This window comes from Rutilus rutilus, assembly GCF_951802725.1.
Source record: "Rutilus rutilus genome assembly, chromosome: 14".
Lineage (NCBI taxonomy): Eukaryota > Metazoa > Chordata > Actinopteri > Cypriniformes > Leuciscidae > Rutilus > Rutilus rutilus.
Genome location: NC_140219.1, coordinates 19559772 through 19578364, shown reverse-complemented (window position 1 = coordinate 19578364; position 18593 = coordinate 19559772). Strand labels below are relative to the sequence as shown.

The 18593-nt window shown below is 37.5% G+C and overlaps 3 protein-coding genes across 4 annotated transcripts; all 3 read right to left on the bottom strand.

Annotated features, from left to right (window-relative positions):
- Nucleotides 1–2744: 2744 nt before the first annotated feature.
- Nucleotides 2745–6720, bottom strand: il2rgb (interleukin 2 receptor, gamma b). Its single transcript, XM_084431034.1, has 8 exons — nt 6590–6720; nt 6073–6160; nt 5748–5923; nt 4061–4209; nt 3830–3980; nt 3654–3750; nt 3452–3536; nt 2745–3364 (listed from the first exon to the last, which is right to left on the bottom strand). The coding sequence occupies exons 1-8, from the start codon at nt 6675–6677 to the stop codon at nt 3173–3175; spliced, it is 1026 nt and encodes a 341-aa protein (XP_084287160.1). The 5' UTR covers nt 6678–6720; the 3' UTR covers nt 2745–3172.
- Nucleotides 6721–6962: 242 nt separating this feature from the next.
- Nucleotides 6963–10020, bottom strand: LOC311304167 (UDP-N-acetylglucosamine transferase subunit ALG13). 2 transcript variants are annotated; one of them, XM_084431037.1, is made up of 4 exons: nt 9964–10020; nt 7875–8037; nt 7371–7509; nt 6963–7245 (listed from the first exon to the last, which is right to left on the bottom strand). In XM_084431037.1, the coding sequence occupies exons 1-4, from the start codon at nt 10015–10017 to the stop codon at nt 7134–7136; spliced, it is 468 nt and encodes a 155-aa protein (XP_084287163.1). In that variant the 5' UTR covers nt 10018–10020; the 3' UTR covers nt 6963–7133. The 2 variants fall into 2 exon arrangements, with proteins under 2 accessions (XP_084287163.1, XP_084287162.1); XM_084431036.1 differs by lacking the exon at nt 9964–10020 and adding an exon at nt 8187–8524.
- Nucleotides 9964–13788, bottom strand: rap2c (RAP2C, member of RAS oncogene family). Its single transcript, XM_084431035.1, has 3 exons — nt 12808–13788; nt 11573–11882; nt 9964–11010 (listed from the first exon to the last, which is right to left on the bottom strand). Exons 1-2 carry the CDS (start codon nt 13078–13080, stop codon nt 11604–11606), a joined length of 552 nt encoding a protein of 183 aa, XP_084287161.1. The 5' UTR covers nt 13081–13788; the 3' UTR covers nt 9964–11010; nt 11573–11603.
- Between the last annotated feature and the right edge of the window lie 4805 nt (nt 13789–18593).

The following is an 18593-nucleotide window of genomic DNA, read 5'->3' as shown; positions in this document are numbered from 1 at the left end:
TCATCACACAGGTCTATGAGCTCTGAAACACACACACACACACACACACACACACACACACACACACACACACACACACACACACACACAGACACCCTCTTAAGGTATTTGTTTCACACATGTGTAATAACTGTCATATAATACGTGTTTCCGGTCTCTGTACAACATTTTAGCCCGCAGAGACGTGTTAGGGAGGAGGACAGTGTTAATGACAGTGGTAATGAGCACTCCATTAGTGATGGGCCGATCCCAGGTAATGTCCCTTACTACATGCCACAGATGTAATCGGACACCGTTGTAGGAGTATGTGCTAAGAGAGAGTGTGAAATATTAACGCCTGAGGTCCGTGACCTCCTGCACAGAGGTCACGCCGAGTTTGAAAGAGCACGCTGGGCTCAGCTAACCTCCTCTGACCTGGGATCTCTAGAGCATGTCAAGTACAGCCAGTTTAACCTACTCTCAGATACGCTTAGGGGGCAAAAGGCATTTCTTTGACGTGGAATATTCACAACAAAAGCACAGCTCTGGAATGACTGAAAGTATCTTCAAAAGACGGTCATGTCATTTTTAAGATTCTGTTCAATGAAAGTGCCCGAAACTGGAAAAAAAAGTACATTTGACTGATTATGTATTTTGATTATCCACATGATCTTGATGTACGAGAGAAAGCATGGAGAGAGCTGTACCTGACTCAGCAAGTTGCAACCTGGTTTTAATGTACTGCATGAGGACAACAACTGGACAATCGTTGTTGACCAGGAACTCTTCATTATCTAAATACACAAACATCACACTGATCAGTTCTTTGACATTTACAACAGACCAAATAGAGAAATAAAACAATTTGTGTAGATAGAAATCAAATTTTGTTAGTTACTAAGCAATATATAGATCTAAAACAAATATCAATGCATTTATTGCATTGATATTTAAACAAGTTGATTAATAATTGTGATCCTTACCTCCATGTTTAATGCAAATAAACATTGCGGCAGAAAATAACTTGAAACCTCAGTCTGCTGTTCAGTTTTAAAGATGCTGCCTGCTGTAGCTGTGCTTACAAATTAGTGACACAGCAGACAGAGAGTAACATAATCATCAAGACTGTGATGTCACAATGACCTGGAATCAGAGTAAGACTTGTGCAAAGTGCCCCTGATTTGATTATAATGATAAATTCTGCCAAAAAGAATAGTAGGCTACTAAACTATGTATAAGAAAAATATGTCTTGCTTTCTTTATTGTTTAATAGGGGCCGATCGCCAAGACTTGAGAGAATCATTTTATAAAATGTTAGCCAATACTGTTTTGTGTGTAAATAAAATTTAAAGTGTAACTCTCGCCAAAATTGAACCTAGGCTCTTTTTGTTAATCTACCCGAGTCAAACTTTCGTGTAAAGGCATAATTAGAATACAAACGCAACTTTTAAGATTGACCGTATTTTCGTTTTAGGTCAAAATGCCTTTTGAATGGGAGTGCATGGGGCACTTATATGATAGCATCAAAATCGTTATTTTTAAAACACTAAGAAGGCTCCACACAACATAAAACTGTGCTCGAAGTATCACCAGGGGCTCTACACATGAACTTGCGCATTGACTACATTGTTTGTGTACACAAAGTTTACTAAAAAGAAAGGTTTTGTATGACTCACTTTATCAGTAAAGTGCGTTGTTCTTTTTAGTAAACTTTGTGTACACAAAAAATGTCTCAATACTACTTGTATGACAAGTTTGTCATACATTGCAACTATTTAACATAGCATATTCAACATCACATAGTTACAGGCTAACTTCAGCACGCATGACACAGTAGCCTAATAACTTAGCATTGAGACCAGGCTATGCTTGAGCAAACAGTTTGTGAATTGGCTACTACAAATGATGGCTGTGAAAGAGATGGTGAGTAGCTTAGGCTACTATTAAACAGTAGCGATAACGTTAAGCACAACAGAATGAAATAGAATATTCAGAAGTAAACAGCATAAATGATGGCCGTGAAAGAGATGGTGAACATCTGACTTACAAATACAGTTAACATCCACAAATGAATAAGCGCGACGATTCAGGCTGTAAACAGTGTAGCTGACTTAATGTATTCAGAAGTAAACAGTGTAGCTGACTTAATGTTTAGCTGACAGAGTGTTTATGTCAGAATCTTTATTTTTAAACCACAACCTTCTAAACATCATCTAAGCATCTTCAATGTGTGCTTCTTTTACCGATATATTTAACTATATCTTTTGCATTTCTAATCCAAACAACGTCAAACTTGGCACTGCACTTACTCGAGTCGTGCCCGTATAGCAAGACACCAGTCAAGATTGAAATCCATCAGACTACGGTTCGAGAGATATGCGAATAACAGACACACACATACATTCCTGTAATTTATAGATAGATGAGGGAAAACATCCAAACTAGGGCAAGAAAAACAACAATAGCATAATATTAATAATCAAAATAAGTGTCACATAAGTGGATTTTAATAGATTTTGTAATATCTTTTTGTAACTGCTTTTCTCAGAACTAACTTACCTTTTCTGTGCCATTTTTGCGATTATTTTTAGGTAACTGGTCACAATTCTTAGTGGATTTATGAAGTCGGTTTGCTTCAAGTTCACCGTTAGAAAGTGTACAAATACCTGTAGTCTTAACTTGAAACAATACATATAGTTTCAGAATAAAAAAAACCTAAAAATATCCAGTTTCTATTTCAAATAATTGCTGTTTTTATTCACACACACACAAAAAAAAGTATCACTGTTTTCACAAAAATATTAAGCAGCACAATTGTTTTTAACACTAAATCAGCATGATTTCTGAAGGATGTGACACTGAAGACTGGAGCAATGATGCTGAAAATTCAGCTTTTTCATCACAAGAATACATTTTATTTTAAAATATATTAAAATACAGAACAGTTATTTTAAACTGTAATAATATTTCACAATATGACAGTTCTTACTGTATTTTTTATCAAATAAATTCAGCTTTGGTGAGCGTGACGACCCCAAACTTTTATGGCCACTGTAGTATTGATTAAGACATTTTTAGCAGTTTAACTTTCTTATACTTCAACTCTACATAAAATGTGCAAAAGAAAACCGACATTAAAATGTAGCTTGTGAACATGTACAGTAAGAATGAGATGACCGTACAGGTGAATGGCTTATGAGCTCTGCTGTTCTGCAGGCTCTTCTGCAGTGCTTGGTTCATCACACTTGTCAGTTTGAGAAGCGGGACTGGCCACAGGTGTGGGACCGGCGTCACAAGGGGACGTTACCTCACACACATCGCAGGACAGCTCTGTGTAGTCTGGCTCAAAGGCTTCCTTCAGCTCCCTGGAGATGTGAACCCAGCTCTGAGAAGAAATTGAGAGGGTTTCAAAGCACATTTACTCATGATTTACTCACAGAAATACAGCACAGAGAGTAAAAAGGTTTAATACCTCAACATTTCCATCATGTTTATGGAACAAATCCTGTAGGTTCTTGCTAGGGTCAGGCACATCTGGAAGTAAGATGATTCTTTTCCTATATAATATGGATTGGATTTTTTTTTTTTTTATTATTACATTATATTATTTAATATATTAGTATAAATTGTTACAAAAATAATAAGATTAATATACTCAGTGAAACATCCCTCACCTCTCACAATAGCACAGCAACAAACCCAGCAACAACAGCAGAAGGGCTAACAGAATACCATACAACCACTGCCACCAGCCTTGTCTGCTGATGTCCTCTAGAAAACAGAGAAGCACGATTGGAAAATATAAGACGACAAATGAGAGCAAATCTCTCCGTGTCCCTCACTGGCCCACCTGCACTGCCCCACTCCACTGGAGCGCTCCAGTCACTCCAGAAATCCGAAGAACCACACTCATCAGCAACAGAGCTCCGGACTTGGAAAACATAGTGCTTGTTCTGTGAGACCTGAGAGAGACTGTATGACATTTCTGTCACGTTTAACGACTAGGAGAGAAAAGAGAGATGAAGATGAGACACAGTTGGTAGAATGAATGTAAAATGGTCATAATATTGTATCGTCTCACCAGGATTGTGTCTTTCTGGTTGCACAGAATTCGCACCATATAGACTACACACTTTTTTTTGAGGGGGGAACTGCTGTTCCACTGTAGTAAAAGTGTGCTGTCGTGCTCATTCCACATCACTGACAGGTTATAGGGTGGATTTAGATGCACTAAACAAATATATGTACAATAACAAACAAATGAGTCGTTAGTTTGGAGGGAATCAGTTATGTCAGATAATTTACAATAGACTCATTAAATATATCTATAATACATAAAGGGATAGAGTCATTATAACAAAATAAATCCTAAATGAGGATCTATCGATCTAATAACATGGATATTAACCAAATAAATAAAAAAAGTGGACATGAATTATTGAAATTATATGAAGAAAGAGACAGCTGAAATCTGTTCCCTGGCACAAGAGCCTAAAGACTGTTAGTCATAATGGAAAAAATATTTGGCAAAAGAATGCTATGCTTCCCAATCAGAAGCAAGAAATACAGAGAGAAATAAAATGATTTTCAGATTACTAGAGGGTGAAGAAATTATGTATATTTATTAATAATATACAGTACGGTTCAAAAGTTTGGGGTTGGTACTTTTTTTCTTTCTTTTTTTGTCTTCGAAAGAAGTTGCTTATGCTCACCAAAGTTAATAAACACTGTAAAAAAATAAATCTGTTAAATTTACGGTAAAATACCGGCAGCTGTGCTTGCCAGAAATTTACTGTAAAAAATACAGTAGCAACATTTTAGATTTTACAGACTTTACTAAAATTTACAGTAATAAACTGTATTTAACTATCTGATTTACTGTTAATTTACTGACCTATTGAAGTATTTATATCTGTTTTGTACCATAGTAATACACTGACCACCACCAATCACAGTGGAGATGATAAATCACATGATGAGTTAAAGCTCATCACAAGCAGCTCTTTCACAAGAAAGTTAATACTAATATATAGAAGCTGCACAGTGTCATTCACACAAACACTAAACACCATCATGGTAACACAGGTGAAATTTTAAAAATGCAATAAACATTAATTTAACAAAATTAAACGTAACATAAAACCCTAATGTCATAACTGATTAGAAAAAACTAAGAAAACTATGAAGAAACATAGTTATTTCAACAAAAATACATCAAACGTCACGCAGGGAATTTTGGGAATGTCAATTTACGTTTTTTCAATGTAAATTATACAATGACTTGTTCTTTTTCACTTCCAAAACTGTAAATTTAACGGTATTTTACAGTAAAATTACATTAAATGCACCGTTTGATCTATCACAGTTGTTTACCGTATATAGTAAGGAAACTTTCTCCTAACCAATAAACAGTTTTTCACTGTAGCATTTTTACAGTATTTGACCGTTAAAATCACGATCATTTTAAAATAACTGTTTTCTATTTTAACATATTTTAAAATGTAATTTATTCCTGCAATGAAATGTTGGTTTGCTGCTCAAAAAACATTTCTTATTATTATTATTGTTGAGAAATGTTGTGCTGCTTAATATTTCTGTAGAAAATGATTAAAAAAAAAAAAAAATTATAAAAAAAAAAACTAAAACAGCATTTAGAAATCTTTTATAACATTATAAATGTCTTTACTGTCACTTTTGAATGGTAGTCTAGATTCACAAGTTTTTTTTGACACACCATTGAGACATTGCAAATCTGTTTGTTTTCTTACCATTTCTCTGGAGGGAATGAAAAAGTGTTTTAATACTGTGGTTTCCTTCAGTGAATACAGTTGTTTCAAATGTTGGAAACCTATGATCAGATCCATTGAGAGGAATTCTGCAGCCTACAGTGTAATTGTGCTCCAAGATGTATTCTGTACAGTCATGGGAGGGGTGGTTTATAAATCTGACAAAGTAAATATAAAATCTAATATTATTTCTCACTTATCAATTATTACCACAAAACAACATTCAACATACAGCATGTCACAATAATGTATTTACATACATAGATGTATTCATGAATATGAGTAAAATGGTTTGTGGGAGACTTACACACTGCTGAAGGTGTAGTTCGCTGCTGATGTTTTTGGGTGCCAGATGCACTCCACATACTCGAGGTTGATGATCTTACACTGCACACCTACACAGGCCAACATGTTAACAAAAATATCCATGTAACAATTCACAAAAAAAAAAAAAATTATGACTTTTTTTTTTTTTCTTGAACTTTTTATTGTCTAAGTTTCCCGTAACCCACACAGAGAGAATGCTAATCAGTCTCAGAATCACAAACCTCAAGAGCATCATCATACACACAAAAATGACATCCAAAAGAAAAACCGTGGAAACCCCCACTGAAACCATCCAAACATAGCTCTCAAACTTTGTCTTTTAGAGGACAAAAACTAAAAGCAAACGTACAATCAGAATCCTTTTTTTACAAACGGTATTTTTCAGTGAAGATTATATTCCCAAACTTGCGATAATAACTCATAAAGGTTTGTGAACCTTTATAAAACGACAAAAACGCTGTGCAGACACACAATGTTGTGTGTGATTATATACTTACTCAGATCAGCTGCTGAACAGCATAGTTGAAAGGACAAAATTAAGAACAGACGCACAAAATATAGTCTTGATGTGTGAATGTAAGTCATGCTCTCCTCTGAGCGTCTGAGCAACAAATGAGTAAGGTTTGATACCACACAGGATGTTCATTAAAGCGTGTTTCCTTGACAGCTTCCGGTCCTTCAAGAACAAATATCTTGATTGACAATATAGAAGTCATGAGAAAAAAATAATAATAATGTTTTATTAATCAAAATAACATCTTTTTCAGTTTTAACAATTGACTTTTTAATATTTTAACACAAATAACTAGCAAATAAAATGAATACAGCTGCATATGACTCTCACCACTATGGTGTCATTATTATTCAACCCAACCCTTCAGTGCATATATCATCAAAGGTCAGTTATTAGTTTGGTAAAAAAAAAAAAACAGTTCTTCTCAACCATTAGACTCCCGTGGGTCCAGTGCAGGTATTTCCATTAAAACAGGTTCATCCTCAGTTCATCCTCAGCCCAAATTGGCACGGCTCAAGAGGCGGTGCTTAAACAAGTCCGACGGCTTTATCTAAAAAGTTGGCGAAGTTCTGCGGTTGACCAGGCACATAGGTCGACAAAGCAGACAGATCCATGTCCCGCAAGGTCTGAGGCAGGGTACTGTCATAACGGGTTAAAAAAAAACACGAACATGGACATTTGCCGTGAGCACATCAAATGTAACCATAACAATAGTAACCACTTAAATGGTTGAAAAAGTGGATGACTTCTCGTATAAAACAAACCTGCAAGTGCAGTAGATAAGATGTGAATCTGCCTGCAGCTGCTTTGCGAGCTCCAGCTGATGGTTGTCCATTAATTTATCATTGACCACAACCAGGAGAGGTTTATTCGCTCCGAGTGCTTCCAAACAGCTTCCTGCTCCTAATGGGGATAGAGCCGATATTAAGACTTAAACTTATTTCTAATCTGGGGTATAACTTTTTGTTATATAGGTAATTATAAAGTCCACAACAAACTATATTACATTAGATGAGGGGTTTAAGAGAAATGTGAGCATCCCACCCAAACAATGTAAAAGCATCTATAAATTAAGTATAAAGACCCATTTAATACTGAGAAAAATTCTGGGAATTTGATATTCATATTCGTCAATATAAACTACTGATCTGATGGTTGTTATAAAGTGTTTCCTTAATTTGCTTGCCCCAAAAAGAATAAACCTCATTTATGTTTGAACTAAACTGTATTTTAGAGTAGTGTTTGGGGCACAGGGAGCTTTAACCCACCAGCATGACTGATGACCAGGTCTGAGTGTCTCATGTCTTCAGCGATTGAGTCTTTGAAGCGAAACACTTGTAGTGTCAGTCCAGGACAGCTGTCCGGATCAGGCACAACTGAACCTCTGCCAACCTGAAGCACCATGTCTGTGTAGCCACGGTGAATGAATGCCTTCATTCAGAAACATAAACAGAAAACACGAGTGTTTTTCAGTTAAAACTCACGGATTATTGCTAATAAAACTGAAGCACAGGTACCGAAACTTATTTGTGTTTACGTTTCCTGTCATGCAGCTCACTGTTTATGAATGGTATTATTACCTTTACAGATTCATCTGAAGTCACAGTGCCAATTAGATCATCAAAACTTGTTGTCCCGACAGTTACAAATACAGTTTTCATTGTATAAGTGTGACAGGCCTTACTAAATGTAACAGAAAACAGGCTCGAAAAAAAAAAAATGAAACCAGAAATCGTGAAGAAAACATATACATGGAGATTCTCTTCACCCTTCAAAATAAAAGTCCGACTGGTTTATAAATGCACTACAAGTCATCCGTTATCTCAAAGTATTTACACTTAGCCTTGTCAAAGGTGTGATTTGTCTCTAAAAATATATATTTTAAATATATCAGCATATAATATGAGTATGTTTGATGAAAGCAAACAAACAACAATAAAAAATAAACACTTAAAGGTGCTGTATGTAGGATCCAGCGGCCTCTAGCGGTGATGTTTCAGATTGCAACAACAGCGCTCGTGCTCGTTAAAAGCAATAAAGTTACAACTGTAGTCTTTCACATCAGATAACGTTAGCAAATGGTCGGCGTTAGCTGGCGAACTAATGATGTCTAACTTGAGCCAACTAAAGCACAAAATCACAATATATTTTACATGCTTTGAAGTATTGTTAGCTTACCTGTCCAAAAGGATGAAAGCCAACTCAGGGTCTGTTTAAACAAAGCTGAGGTCTCTCCATAATTCAAACGCTCTGCCAATGTTGATCCGTGTTTTCGTCCTGAGTCGATCCGATTGACGTTTGGCCTGACGAGCTTCAGCAGATAATTATTATTATTTTTTTTTTTTTTGGGAGTTTGGAGTTTGTGTTGGAGTCTGTGTTGTGCTGGAGGCAGGTCGTTTTTTGGTGTTATCAGACTCCATGTCGTTAGCTGCAGTGCCGTCGCAATAGACTGTATATATAAAACGGAGAGGCTCGGGAGCGCGCATGCACGTCACATCCGGTGGATTTCGCAGAAAATCCGACCCGGAGACTTCACATAAAAATAGTAATACTGGCCTTCATAGGTAATAGCAAAACGCGAAAAGTGGATCATTGTAATGTGTGATTACAACCCCTTCACAGACGGGCAATAAAAAAAGGATTCATTTTATAAAAAAAGTTACATGATACAGCACCTTTAATTTGCATGGCACATTCCTGTTATAGTAATTTACTGCACGTCTTATCATCTATCTTTATATTAGATAAAATATAACTAAAAAAAAAATCATTCTGTTATCATAATATCACAACTAGCTGAACATAGGGGAGATCATTTTAAATAATTCCACAATTTCCTGGCATTTATTTTTTATAGAAATATGTCTCCAAAACAAAGTTGCATAAAATGTACAGAGCTCAAAAGGTACTGCCTAACACCAAAGACTCATACAATTATTAAAACCTTGTATATTAAAATCTATTTAGCACCCTTTAGAGAAGTGGTTCTAGTCTTTTATTTTTCCCTCTAAATCTGGATAGTGGTCCAAGGACATTGAAATGACTCCTCAAGCCACTCCTGTGATGGAGTCACAGGCCTTTAACTCAGATGTGCTTTTTGTCATGTCATTCTGCCACAGATATCTAATCAAGCGATGCACATGGTCACCATTCCAACAGGTTTTCCCATCTCCACACAGAATGTTTGAGCTGTTACAGTAACCATTACTTTCTTGCTCATCTACTTGACCACAGGCCTAATGTACAGACAGCAAAAGGGTGAACCTTGGTGACTTCACATGTTCAATTACTCAAAGGCTTTCTCTTTTTTGAATTTAACGCTGCATTTAAAATACTTTCAAGACCCACATAACCAACCAGCAAACGGTGTCCTCCTTCAAGCTCATCATGAGATCCCCCGATTTCAGACATTGGGTTTCCTGCCACAATAAGACAGATTGTTGGAAACTTATAATGACTGATTTCCAGGCAACTTAAAGGTCATTATCAAAAGCCTATTGTGAGGTATCGCATGCATCAATTTCAAGTTCTTTATTTAGTCGTTTCGGTTTAAATGTCTCAAAAATGTCATTGATTACCAACTTTGGCATTTGTCCATTTTATGTGTTTACAGTTTTAAGAGCTGAGAGTTATATTTACATTACGGTGATGAATGACTTAACATTACAAGTTTCTATAGAAGCAGTGGTGGAAATGTGTGTCAAAAACAAAGAATAACAAGAAAAGAAAGACAACACAGGTTTTAGACTGTAATCATTTAAGGCATCATCAATGCTGTACTTCAGAAACAACGCATACTGTAGTCACAAAAAGCCAAAACAGCCAAAAGAATATAAAAACGCAATATTCATCTATCTCGGTAATTAAAGACTTTAATAAATAGAGTATTAGGAGAGAAAGCATACATACCAGTAGTTTAAAAAAAAAATCAAGAGGGGAAAAAAGAAAAGAAATGTTACATACTGAGGTCTCAAACCTGCATAATGGCTGTTACAGTTTAATAATTAGATATCAAACTTAATATGTTAAAAGAAAAAACAGGGGACATTTACAACAGAGCTTCTCCAGGGATATTATAGCCCTGAGCTGACCTGCTCGTCATAACTTTCCCCTATATACGAAAAAATAGCTATTAATAACCCAAACGTTTTCTGTGCTCCAATTCACAGACTGTACTTATTTCCAGGTAACCAAAACATAACTTGAAGATATTGTATATGTGCTCTACAATCCAGACCCTGGAGGATTTGAGTTTTGAAGACCCTGCGATGATTTATTTCCGGGCAGTAAAGTCAAGCCTCGTCCAGATGTCTTAAGTGTCAGAGTTCAAGGGGCTCAGTGGCACAGGTGTGGCTCAATCCGATCAGAGACTGGTTCAAAAGAGCGTCCGTCTGGATCATGTGTCTAAGGAACACAGAAATGAGAAATGTGTTGCGGTTACAAGAAATATAAACAACATTATATAGCATTACATGTATAAACGATACAATGGATTTTCGTAGGAATTTAACTTTCAAATAAATGTCGTCTCTGTTTGAATCAGCAAAACCTGAGACTATAAAAAAAACTGTTTACATAAAGACAACGCTGAAACGCCACATCTCTCAGGAACACCATTTCCTGTTTTGCGACATCACTTTCCATTCAGGATGTTTGGATTTCCCCTTTCTTCACAAGGATTTTCCAGACATGCTGCTTCTCACTGGTATTGGGATTAAGCAGTTTTGTTCTTCACGCCACATTCTTCTTGTGATCCAATGATAATTTATATACATATTTATCATTGTTCAGAATTATCAGGACTCAATTTTATGTAAAGATATTTCAAAGTAGCGGTGTACATTTATAAAAAATATATATATATATATATTTTTTTTTAAATCGGGCATCACAGACTCAATGAGATGTGAGTGCACTGGATAGCCTTAATGTTGGTTTGTTTACTCAAGGTCTCGCCCTCTCATACCTGGAGTGAAAGTAAGGCCGGGACGCGACGCTCACTGCACAACGCAGGCGGTGCAGCACTGCTCTTGCTTCTCGGGCAAAGTGGTGTAGTTCATCTGCCTTACAATCTCAGCGAACAGCTCATCAACCATGCTCTTGCTCTTGGCCGAGGTCTCTATGAAGGGACAGCCCCACTCTTGTGCAAGGGCACGTCCGTCAGAACCCGCGACCTCCCGCTCTGACTCCAGGTCCACCTTATTCCCCACCAAGATCAGAGGCACCTTCTCAAAGCGCTTCACGCGGACGATCTGGTCCCGCATTGGTCTGATGTCCTGCGGAGCATGGAGATTAACAGTGTTCATGGGAATGATTCATCAGACAAAAGTATAAATAACACAGTTTAAGACCCCAATTTAGTTTTGTTTCCAGAGAAATTAACAGGAAGTAGCAACAGATCTTTTCTTCTGTATTGTGATGCATTAGAGTGTAACAGATCATTAAAAAGGAAAAATGTAGAGTGAGGACTTGATTCTGTCCATAGGTTGCTGACTGGATTTTGAGATGTGGGCATTGCACTCAAAAGTGCAAACAGATGAACGCGAGCTTGAAGGGCGTGGTTTAAACGGACAAAATGACTGGAGAAGTCCTGCATACGTAACCAGTCGTTTCACCAGAATATCCAGTTATGACGGCAATACTAGGTCATTTATTAGTATTCTTTTTTATGAAACATGCCTAGATTAATTTTCTTTCACAGTAAGATCTTTAACATGCATTACAAAATATGTAGGGTGAATATTAATTAATTTTATGCCAATTTTAATGGAGGGTCTGGTTGAGGTGTAGGCCTGATGACTTAAAGATATATAAGTAACTTTTTTAAATCTGGCTTTAAGTGTACATTTTATCTAACTACTTTTGTGTATTCAGATCTCATCCAATGTTGTTGCTATTTTATTCAATACAAGATGTTATGTGAACAATATGTTTGAGTTGGATAATAAATAAAAAAGTTGGGCGTGTGTGAGATCACCTGGGATCAAGTCTCAACCTGTTGCATATGACACAACACTACTTTACCTTATGATTTTATGTCATCTACAGTTGGACTGAAGGGGTTTAGGTTTGGTAAACTTCTAAATCACATGCTATAGAGTGATTTTCTGGTATTACGCGAGTAAAAGTTGTAACTAATAATCTCCTAATCTAAACCTTAAGTGCCTATTTGCTGAACTTGTATAGAGATGCAGCACTCACCTGAAATGACTGCTGATTAACCAGGCTGTAGACTAAAATGAAGCCTTGCCCATTTTTAATGTACAGATCTCGCATGGACGCAAACTGCTCGGTCCCAGCGGTGTCCAGGATCTCCAGCACCGAGGGGGACGAATCCACCTCGATCTCCTTCCTATAGAAGTCCTCAATGGTCGGGTCATATTTTTCTATGAATGTCCCGGTCACAAACTGGACCGTGAGTGCGGACTTGCCCACTCCGCCGCTGCCCAGCACAACCACCTTATACTCCTTCATTTGGTCTGATCCAGGCTTAAGCTACAGCTAACTTTATCTGCTCAGCAACGGCCATAAAAACATAAAAATACCACAGCACTACTAATCTAAACGTTTTACGATCAAAACAAACACCGGAGGAGCACTTTTCTCGGGTTCGAGGAAATCAAAGCCACGATTCAAGAGGAGTGTTTTCTCCGAGTGAGTATCTAGCTAAATCCACAACGCCCCTCCATCTGCACTCTATCTCCATCGAGATCCGATCATCCGAGAGTTTGTTAGCCACAGAGGCGATATAAAACACAAGTATTGAGTGTAGTCGTGTCCATGTTTGGCGTCCGTGTGAATGGAGCGCTACATGACTAGCGTTAGCTGGCTAGTGCTTCTCAAAGAGCGAGGCTGCATTCACACACAAACGGCCCTTTCCTGCTTTAATACCGCGTCTGAACGACGAATATAATAACCAGTTTCAGGTTTCTTGCTCTGGGATCAACTCATAGATGCCGTCTTGGAATCCTGCATTGCCTTCTCTTCTTGTGTTTCTTTCCCCCGGCCCGCCTCTGCATATCGGCCCAGACAGCAGCAACAGCAGCGGCCCCGCAGCGGAGCTCCTCTCACACAGAAGCGTGAACGAACAGTTCTTCCGATTCGGATCTTTTCAGTGAATCGGTTGAATTGGTTCACGGACTGAGCGAATCGAGTAGTTCTCGTGAAAGGGCATTTGGAACCAAGGATTTGACCGACAGACCGAAAGTTAATAGCCGAATAGCAGAAATGTTACAGAAAACGTATTAAAAAACGTTTACTTGATTGCATGGTAATTTTATCAACACATAGTTGGTCTAAACAAATAAAAAATGTTAAACGTTGAAAACGTTTTTCCAACAGATATAAGCAATAGTAATTTTAGTAGTAATAAATTAGTAGCTGGTAATTTGTTTTAAAATTACTATATTTTATACACTGAATAATTAGCGCAACAGACTTAAATGACAAACATGAAATAAATACTCTTTTTAGTACAACTTCAGAACACGTTTATTGGGACGCCACTCAAAGGGTTCGCAAAGTCGTTTTTCTGAACCGGTTCTATAAAATGAACTGTTCAAAAGAACCGATTCGCTGACATGAGGCGGGCCCCGCAGAGAAGCGCTTTTCTCTCTCACACTGCACACTGACCAATAAACATCCGCCGGAAATCACATCAGTGTATGTACACAGGACAGCAATTTTAAAGTAATTAACATGTGTTGTGTTTTTGTAAATCTGAATGGCAATCAGGCTAATTAGATATTAAAACTTAAAATGAGTATAGCAGAAATCTCAGGCTCAGGGATTTAGGGGAATTGACTCTTTAAATTCCAGCACGGCCACACCTAGGCCTACCTGGAACCTTAATTACTTTATGACTCGTTAAATAATTAATATTATTTATAATAATACTGGTATATAATAACCCTCCAATACAGTCTATGTATTCAGATATTGAGACAATTTTTACAGATTGTATACATTTACAGATTATATAATTTATAATACTAATATTATAAGATAATTATAATAAGATAAAAGATAAGAGAAAGTGAGGCATAGGCACAGTCAATGAGCAGACTAATAGTTATCTGACAGTGGCTAGTGTGTTTTCAACATTAACAAGGGTCAAAACTAGGCAATTTAAAGCATGTGTAATCATGAAGTGGTCCAGGAGCTGTCTCTGTTAGTGGACACACCTTGGACATCCTTTACAACACACAAAAAGTCACAACTGATGGCATTATCTTAGCATGTACAGTGTTTTGAATAGTTTTGTACAGTTAAGCAAATGATTCTTAAAGGAACACGCAGACTTTTTGGGACTTCAGCTTGTTCACCGTATCCCCCAGAGTTAGATAAGTCCATACATACCCTTTTCATCTCCGTGCGTGCCGTAACTCTGTCTGACGCACCCACCGCTAGCCTAGCTTAGCACAAATACTGGAGGTAAATGGCTCCAGCTAGCCTACTGCTCCCAATAAGTGACAAAATACAGCCAACATTTTCTTATTTACATGTTGTGATTTGTGTAGTCACAGCGAGTACAAATGACACGGTCACATGAGACACAGACATCTTCTAACCGTATACATACTGGGAACTATATTCTCAGAAGGCGAAGCACTGCTACTTCTGCGGAGTGATTTACTCCAACTCTGAGTGAACTCTGCTCCTCACCACGGGGCTTCTCAGGTGGTGCGAGCAAATCACTCTGTATACGGTTAGAAGATGGCTGTATCTCATGTGACCTTGTTATTTGTACACGCTGTGACTATACAAATCACAACATGAAAATAGGAAAAATAGTTATTTTGTCACTTATTGGGAGCAGTAGGCTAGCTGGAGCCGTTTACCTCCAGTATTTGTGCTAAGCTAGGCTAGCGGTGGGTGCGTCAGACAGAGTTACGGCACGCACGGAGATGAGAAGGGCATGTATGGACTTATCTAACTCTGGGGGATACGGTGAATAAGCTAAAGTCCCAAAAAGTCCTTTTATACAATTTAAAGTTCCTTTAAATACAATTCTTTGTTTTGTTTTTTACATCTCTTTAGAGCAGTTTGTATTTGAATACAACCAGAAAAAAAAACACCAAACACAGCCCAAAATTGCCTTTTAAGTGCTTTATTAAAATGTCAAACAAAAAGAACAGAAGTCTTAAGTATGTATATATTCCATACATTTATATATTGCAAAGGGATTGACAAGAAGCACATACAAGCACAATAAGCTAAATAGAAAGAGAAGCATTTCATATAAAGAGTCAAAGCATTCAGTTTTATCTTGTCCTACAGTGGGAGAGAGAGGAATCTATTTCATATGGCTTTGAAACAATGTAGACATTCTTAGAACGGTTCCACACACACAATAGCATTTACAGAGGCATCAGCAGATGCCTTTAAAGGGACATAACCTCTGCATCAACGAGCAATTTCATTTGAAACTATACAGCTTTGTACAACATTAATGTGATGCTCCGGTCTCACTGACTTAGTGACATGTAAACACAAACCAATGACGTTAGTGTTCCAGTCACAGGTATGATGATGACTTGACTGAATGTAGGGCACAGTTAGGTGGAAGTCTAACCTCAATGGCTTTCTTTACAGACCAGTCCTTTCACATCACACTGAATGTTTAGGCACAGGATAATGGACAGCAGAAGAGCTTTTGTTGATTTTCTCTGTCAAGCACAGTGGTAAAAGGAGCGTCCCGTGTGTTCGCATTCAGCTTCTGGATGCAAGTCGGGACCCTTAGTCTATGCTAAGTCCTAAGTGCTACCTCAGCTTTACAGTCAAAAGGCTGAGGACCATATTTAATTGGTCCAAAGGTGCGTCTATATGCAAGAACCTACAAAAGACTCGGTCTCTCCCTCACTATTAGGGCAAGTGCCATGGCAACAAAATTATTGGCTTCCAAAGCAACTGTAGAGCACAGAATGTACAAGTTTTCTTCAACAGAGGGTTTTGTCTGGCGATTTAACGTGGGATTTTGAAGGATATCCTGTGAGATTTTCAGGTTTGTTTGTTGTTCTTGGTGAATGCACAAGAATGGAAAATGTCCGTCAACAACCAAACCAAACGGAAAACTGAAATTCGGTATTTTGTAGAACCTGCAGCAATGCTTTCCAGCTGTGGTCTGATCCTGAAGTGCTCTTTATGTGCTAAACTGCCCCATGCTGCCCTCCAGGTCTTCCTGTTACTACACCCGCTGTTTCACCACATCTCATGGGACTACACAGAAAACAAAACTGTGAGCCTGAAACTCACACGATGTAGAGGTAAAAGAGAATCAAGTTGGCCGTTCTTTGGTTTCCGGACACAACCGCACATCGGGATCAGACGCAAGCGGACACAGTGCTCAAACTCGACGCGCTTTTGTAAGCTATGCAAAACTACAAAGCCTTTTTTGACATCATTATTTCCGCAAAATGCAATATCATGCTTAACGATGAGAACGAGGGCATTAGCAAACAGAACAAACAACACATTTCTCCTCAACACCCCGGCAAAACAGCATCTATCTCTTTAACAGTTTACCTGTATTCCAAACAATACAGACATTTGATTTGAATCTGCTCTTCTACATATATATATATATATTTATTCTTCTATGTATATTCAAAATAAATTCTGAATATTTTGACTCATTTATGTACATAAGTGCAAACAAGGTGAATAACACACATTCGTACACCAATGGGGTGACGTGAGTCACCAGGTCCCAGCACAGCTGGGGTGCAGTCTGGGCGGGCCAGAGGGGGACAGACACCGAAATCAGGGGCTCACGTTTATGACATCACAGGGCTGCGTTATTTATAAAAACCGGAACACACCATTGCGAATGCATTGCCAGCCCTTTTTGATCAAATTATAAGACCAGAAAGTCTTTTCCCCCAAATTGATCCATCAGATTGGTTCAAAAGCTCAGATGCTGTTTAAGTAAAGATCTGGTTCTTATCTAAAAGTGATCAGCAACCCCAATAGAAAAATAATAATCATTAAAACAGAAATAACATATGATGTCTCCAAAGGGCCTCTGGACATAAAGTATCTCACAAGTCTGTATATATATGTATTATATATATATGTATATATTTTTTTTTTACAAAATAGTCAATCATATCTTTTTCCAAGACAACTTAAGAACACATTCCCTTTCTGAATAAGTTAACGTTGTACATTATTTCACTTGAAGTGTGAAAAAATTCACAATTAAGATATACAAAGGTAGCCATGTTGTAGTTTTGTTGCCACAGCAACAAGAACTTACTATCATAGGTAACAATGAATCTATCATTGTAATACATACAAATGTGTATATTGATATATAGATATATAGATTAAGTATTTTTTTTAATCTTAAACCACTAACTGCACAAACTATGATGTAGATTATTTAGATTATTTTAATTTCATGCGATGACAGACTTTACGATGTAAGGTAAGGAACCAAGTAACGCTAATGATCAAACGCAAACTACCATTGACAGCGTTGTCAAAACACACCGTAACATGACTGAAGTCGTGAGGATATAGTTAAAACAGGTACCGTCATTAATGTCTGTCGATAAAAACTAGAATGATGACGTTGATGAATTTGTAATACATACACATAGATTATTCTAGCTAACTACTTTATGCAGGTATGCACACTTCTTAAAAAGTGAGATCTTAAAATCCTAAAGCCCCTGATGAGGCACATTGTTTTTTCTTTATCAAGTATTTCGTTGATTCCAGCTGGATTGCAGTTGGAGAAGGCATAATTCTTTATATGAGAGAGAGAGAGAGAGAGAGAGAGAGAGAGAGAGAGAGAGAGAGAGAGAGAAAGAGAAAGAGAAAGAGAAAGAGAAAGAGAAAGAGAAAGAGAAAGAGACAGAGCATCTACACCTTGGCTGGGCAATGGAACTCAATTACAAAACACAATCCAACAATAAACAGTAGAGATCCTTCCTAAAGAAATCCACACGTATTTGCCCCAGTATTTCTTAAAACAATCTTAA